A 6,301-nucleotide genomic window follows, 5' to 3' on the forward strand; every position below is an offset into this window, starting at 1 on the left:
GTGCATTGCTGTCAGTATTAATATTTTGGAAGCCAAACATTTGCAAGTGAGTTTTGGAGTTTATTGACAATGTTTTTGACAATGACAAAGTTTGACAATGGTAAATGAAAGTTGTCAGCATTCAGTGCATCTTTGCAAGAGAATGTGTGTGTGTGTGTGTGTGTGTGCAATTTGTTGTGTCGATGTGTGCTTGATGCCTTTGTTCTTCTTCCCTCAGTGTATCCACAGAGACTTAGCAGCCAGAAACGTCCTTGTGACAGAGGACAACATTATGAAGATCGCCGACTTCGGTCTTGCCAGAGATGTGCACAATATAGACTACTACAAGAAGACAACCAACGTGAGTCTCAGCCCGTTTGTCAGAAAGAGAGTATTGGCTAATCAATTTAGGCCTTAACTTTTATAAAGAGAAGGTATTGTGAGAGCAGGGCCACTTCGCCCAGCGTTCAATATTCTACAGCAAAGATTCTTGAGGGCTGGAAGATCTAATTGTGTGTTAGAATACTTTATTTTATAGTGACAGGAAAAGAAACAAACATTTGTCATATGGATTTGATGTCCAAGCAGGAAGAGAAATTCTGTTTACAAAGCTGGAACAGTCTAAAAAGTTTAGAAAACTGCATGAAAGACCAGGACAGACAGCAGACATTGTGATATTAACAACATTTGTGAATCTTAACTACATTTTTGAGGCATTACTAAAACCTTTCGAGCCATATTTGTTGAGTTTGGAGGGGAGATGATGAGACAGGCAAGCCAAAGTCCAAGGTGTGATTACAGTCTTGGCGGGACGAGACTGTGTGTGTTTTTGGGTCCATGTTTTTCTGCTCAGTACAGAATGGTTCTGCTGACCAAAGCGGTTCTACTGTGCCTCTCTGTTGTTGCAGGGTCGTCTGCCCGTGAAATGGATGGCTCCGGAGGCTCTGTTCGACCGGGTCTACACGCACCAGAGCGACGTGTGAGTTTGCACAAACCAACTGTCACATGCCAACCGCCCGCTCATGTGGAGCCGCCGCACACCCGGCAGGAATCCGCAGTGTTGAAATGTCGTGACTGAGCGTGTTAGCGTCAAACGGCCGAGTCTGTGCGTGTGAATATGGAATCATAGCGTTCCCTTTCCAAATATTTCACCCCGAGCTCACTGGGTAATCCTGAGCTTCTTGTGTATCAGTGGCTCCACATTCCATCGCCCCGTTTGTTCTTTAATCTCCCAACGCGACATCAGAGAGAGACGGAAACACACCAGAGCTTCCACAACTTGCTGTTTTGTCAGCGCAAATCCAAGAATAGGAGATAAGAGGGTCAGTGGATTAATCGCGTTTTGTTAGCGTAAATCCAATTCGCCACAGAGCAGAAGGCGATAAGAGGGTCAGTGGATTCATCACAAGGTGTTTTTTTTTTTCAAAACTCTAAGGGCGCTGCAGACAAACTCACCTTTTACGACCCTCTGATTGCTCCTGTGTTGGCTGCGTTCAGGAGAAGAAAAAGCAAAGTTCAGAATAGGAGGTCACACAAGTCAATCTGTGTTGCGGTAGTTTAACCCCCCTCGCTAAACTGCTCCTTTTAACCCCCCCCCTACCCCCACCCACAGGCAGACGCTGTGTCCCCAGCACGGCCGTCCAAGCCAAACACGGGCCCTTGTCAACACGGGCCCGCCGTGTGATTACACTCTACTGGGAACAAGCCGAGAGGAGAATCGGCCCCGCTCTGTTATTTCAGCAGGTCTGGATTACAGAGTCCATCCTCCCGCCAAAACTCCTCCTCCTCCTCCTCCTCCTCCTCCTCCTCCCGTTATACAGTAGTCGCTCTGCAGACAGTTTACTCTCACACACCTCGGGGGACTCTGACTTCTGACCTTTGATGTTTTTTTACTGAAACGGTGAAACAGACGGGAGACAATTACAGCACGTTAAATCAAACCTGACGTACACTCACGATCAAACAGCAGGAAAAGAACCAAATATGAGGGAATCTTCTGAGTGCAGCAGCTCTCACGGCACAACTGGCTCACGCAGCTTTCCAAACATTTACAGCTCTAAAGGCAGAACTGGCTGTGAGAACACTTAAGGAGCCATTTTTGTCTTCTCACATATTTTTTGCACGAAGAAGCAGCACGTCTTTTAATGCTTTTTTGAAACCAGACACCAGGGTTATTTTAGTGCTGATATATCTTTCAATTCAAAGTCGTTTTTTTCCTTCCTGCCAATATTACGGAGTTCATGTTGAACCGCTTCAGAGGTGTCAGTCTATAAAAGCTGCAGAGAACAAACCTCGCTGCACCTTCAGGGCCACACACTGACCCGTTAAAAGCAGTGAAAGTGGATTTGCTGGTTTGTAAAAAAAATATGCAGCATGAGACAAAACCTCCTGGCATGAAAATATTCACAGAGATAATATATAGTAGGTTAGAAAACCTTACCACAAATCAATAACAGCATATGTAATTTTACATTGCAAGGTCAATATATAACGGTATCAGTGTTGGGCAAGTTCCTCGGGAAGTGTAAAAAGTTCACCGTAACATGAGCTTATTTGGCACAAAACGCATTCTGGTTATGCAGTGTTACTTGGATTAATAAGTGCAAAATAATGACTCTCGCGCCACTCTTTACTGGGAGAAGTAATAATGTAAAAGTAACTCCCCAATACTAATCCTGATGTAATTCATTTTTTACTAAGATGATTGAGAAAACTGTGTATTCTGGTGATTTAAATGGCCAAATAATCCAGTTATGTCTAAAGTATTAAGAAAGTGAAACGGTGAAAGAATCTTTGTGTCCAACTTTGATCTTAGAGCGTGCAGAGGGAAGATTTTTGGATTGTTTTTGGCAAGAAACCTGTCAAAGTTAAGGATAATAAATAAATAAAAGATTCTTTGAGATAAAACTTTGTTTATCCTGAGGGGAAATTGCCGTGCAACAGACATCAGCATTGTGTCGGCCTTCAACAAACCAATGTTGTTCACATTTATTTTTTTTCACCCTCCGGACCGGAGAGTGGATAATTAGATTAAGCCCGCTGAGCGCCCGCAACAATAGGAGGGATTCTGACTCTGAGTCACTGGACGAACAATAGTACACTGGGTTAATAAACCGCCATTATCTGATTACCTTAACTATGTAGGAACAATGCCCGAGTTCACTGGAGCTTCTGCCTCAGACACACAAAGAAAAGAGAGTTTCTGCAGTAGGCAGCTGCTGGATTTTATTATAAGTTTATCTGTTCTCATATTTTCCGTTTGCTATTTAAACAGAGTCTCCAAAACAACTCTTACATTTTGGTGCCTTAATCCTTTAAAACTAGCACGACCAAATCAAGGTACTCAACACCGGATCACAAGATATTTTTGGTGTTTTTGAGTGGTGCTTTATTAAAAGGTTTCACACTGGAGACTCAGAAGATTAAAAACAAAGAGACATGTTTTCATTTTTTTCTCACATTCGGCTGCAGCTCATACCGGCTGCAAATTCAAAAGATTCTGACAGTGATGTTTTTATTAAACTGTAGCAAGATACAAAAAATTCATATTCTGCTGATGTACTTTGAGCTGCTTTTATTTGTGTAAGCCTGATATGTCTATTTCCTCTGTACCGTAGAGGTCTATTGTTGTCCAATGACTATTAAAAACACATCAGTGAGCCACACTGATGCACTGGGTGACGTGTTCCTTCATCACCATGAACACACACTCCATCCTGCTGCCACAAATACTCACTAGAACACCAAATATGTAACAATTTGCCGCTGAAAATAGCCCCACACAAAAAGAATCGATACACTTGTGACACATTTTAAAAGATTTATTGTATTTCTTCGGTAGGAATTTGTCTCCTTGTCTGGCTTGAGGGACAAGTTGTTGATTTTTACAAATATTGACTGACTGTCCCGGACGATAAGAACGTCAAATTGATTCTGACATTGAGTGCAGTAAACGTGATTGAAGGTCAATATTTTCCCAACCGGATTCATCGTTTTATCGCGGGGAACACAAACCTCTTGACTGCTTCAGGACATGAGTGGTGCTTGACCTCTAATCTGTATTCATTGTGTGTGTGTGTTTGTATCCAGGTGGTCTTATGGGGTGTTGTTGTGGGAGATCTTCACACTGGGAGGCTCGCCGTATCCAGGAATCCCAGTAGAGGAGCTCTTTAAGCTGCTGAAGGAGGGACATCGGATGGACAAACCTGCCAACTGCACCCATGAACTGTAGGTGTCTCTCTGAATTATTGTTACTTATTTAATATACTTTTTTCTTACTCCGCAACAAAACTACTTGAAAAGATTTTGGAAAATATCGTGGTTGGGGTTAAAATGACTACGGTTGTTGCGTTAAAAAAATGAATAATTTGTCGACATTGTTTCATGAACAAGGTGGGTCTCCTGGGTGAAAGTCCTGTGTTTGTTTGATCCATCCGTCCATCCCCAAAATATTAAGGGTCTTCATATAATCTTGTTTTATGCATTTTGTACTCATATTCAGTTGCACTCAATTCACTAGTAACAACTTGAATATGAAATGACCAAAGTGTTTAAGGGTTAATTGTATCCACGTTTGTTTTGAACCATAACAAGGGGTGGAAATCTGATTTAAAAGGTTCAATAACATATTTCAATACAAGATTTTAAAAGGCTTTTGTTAAGATATTCATTGCACTTTTCAATTACTTTCGAGAGATCCATTGATCCTCATCATACAAGGTCAGCAACTTATTAGGGTTTTCTGCTCATTTCTGTGGTTGTCGTAAGATGTCCTCCATTACTGTCAGCTGGGGTGAACGCTGTCTTCTTGCAGCTGGAAACTCAGAAATCTGGTAAAAACCAAAAACTATGAGCCCCTTACTTTAGTTAAACTTTAATTACAGAGCATCAACATCCAGCTGCAGATCAAGTAGACCAGTACGAACCGCTGGAAACAGTCCATCTAAGATCTGAGAGTACTTGTTGGGGATTTATTTTTAATTTTAATGGATGAGATGCAGAGAAACTAAACCTTGATGTGGGCGTTTTCAGGTACATGATCATGAGGGAGTGCTGGCACGCCGTGCCGTCACAAAGGCCGACCTTCAGACAGCTGGTAGAAGACCACGACCGGGTTTTATCAATGACCTCCACCGATGTAAGTCTCCCCGCACAGCTGCTGCTCACTCACAACATAGAAACTAAAAACTCTACCTTCAGTTTCACCTTGGACCACTGTAACTTTTCACTCAGCTAACTAGAAAGCACATTTATACAAGTTAAAGCACATTAAAAAGTGTCCGCTAAACACTTGCGTTTTATGTTTTTTTGTATTTTTTACAAGTTAAAATCCAATGTGACAATATAGATAATGGACATATCTATTGATAACCTTCACCTTCAACATATAGAACAATATTTGCAATGTCAAAGAAATGTGCAAATTATGTAAGAAAGAAAAAATCCAATCATAACGTCTCTTTTAAACATCTTCTGTTGAAATCACAAACACACAAAAAAAAGTGATAACACATTTAAACTTTATAATTCTTCACTCGTTTACCGCAGAAGGGATTTGACTGTGACACCGGAGTCTAACCTTTGACCCCCCCCTCCTCTGACAGGAGTACCTGGACCTGGCGGTGCCCTTCGAGCAGTACTCGCCCACCTGTCAGGACTCCAACAGCACCTGCTCCTCAGGGGACGACTCGGTGTTCGCCCACGACCCTCTGCCCGAGGAGCCCTGTCTTCCCAAACCGCCTCCCAGTAACGGGGTGATTAGGACATAAAACCTGAGCTGACGGGGGTGGTGGAGGGGGGGAGGTTTGGACTTTAACCTCCCCCCTCACAGTTTGTGATTATAAAACACCTCTCAGTGACTCCTCAAAGATATGGAAATGAAAACTCAGCATGCAATACTTCCACAGTGCTTCAGCTCTTCGATTCGTCTTAAACTCTTCGTCGAAATCCTCTTTGACTGAGTTTTCTTCCTCCTCCTCCTCCTCCTCCTCCTCTTCCCCAAGAGACTCTTGAAACATTGAAGGATTATTTTTTTTGCCGTTGAACCATGTTTGTGTTCTTCTTTTCAGAAATGAAATTATATTTTTGTACACGGGCCAGTCTTTTTGTTACGGACAATCTTTGGGGGGAAACCATTCCGTGCCTACTGGGATAAAAAAAACGTCCTGAGACTGTAAAAAAAGAGGAGAAAGAATGAAGGGCATTGGTCAGTACGTGGTTGGCGATCCAGTAGGCGAGGACCTCAGATGTTTAATCCTCTCGTCTGCACGGAGCCCGTAGATCGTGAGATAAAAGTGTGCGATCTAACAGAGGATCCGTTGAC

At 42.5% G+C, this 6,301-nt stretch overlaps 1 protein-coding gene across 3 annotated transcripts in view; it reads left to right on the top strand.

The window, feature by feature from the left end:
• Positions 1 to 6,069, top strand: part of fgfr3 (fibroblast growth factor receptor 3) — a 65,558-nt gene extending 59,489 nt beyond the window's left edge. For all 3 annotated transcript variants that reach the window (XM_054614462.1, XM_054614461.1, XM_054614463.1), the window contains exons 13-17: positions 218 to 340; positions 888 to 958; positions 4,069 to 4,206; positions 5,011 to 5,116; positions 5,583 to 6,069. In XM_054614462.1, the coding sequence (XP_054470437.1) occupies positions 218 to 340; positions 888 to 958; positions 4,069 to 4,206; positions 5,011 to 5,116; positions 5,583 to 5,747 (603 nt within the window). In that variant the 3' untranslated portion in view covers positions 5,748 to 6,069. The remainder of the gene's footprint in view (positions 1 to 217; positions 341 to 887; positions 959 to 4,068; positions 4,207 to 5,010; positions 5,117 to 5,582) is intronic.
• Positions 6,070 to 6,301: the final 232 nt, after the last annotated feature.

Source organism: Anoplopoma fimbria, chromosome 15, assembly GCF_027596085.1.
Source record: "Anoplopoma fimbria isolate UVic2021 breed Golden Eagle Sablefish chromosome 15, Afim_UVic_2022, whole genome shotgun sequence".
Lineage (NCBI taxonomy): Eukaryota > Metazoa > Chordata > Actinopteri > Perciformes > Anoplopomatidae > Anoplopoma > Anoplopoma fimbria.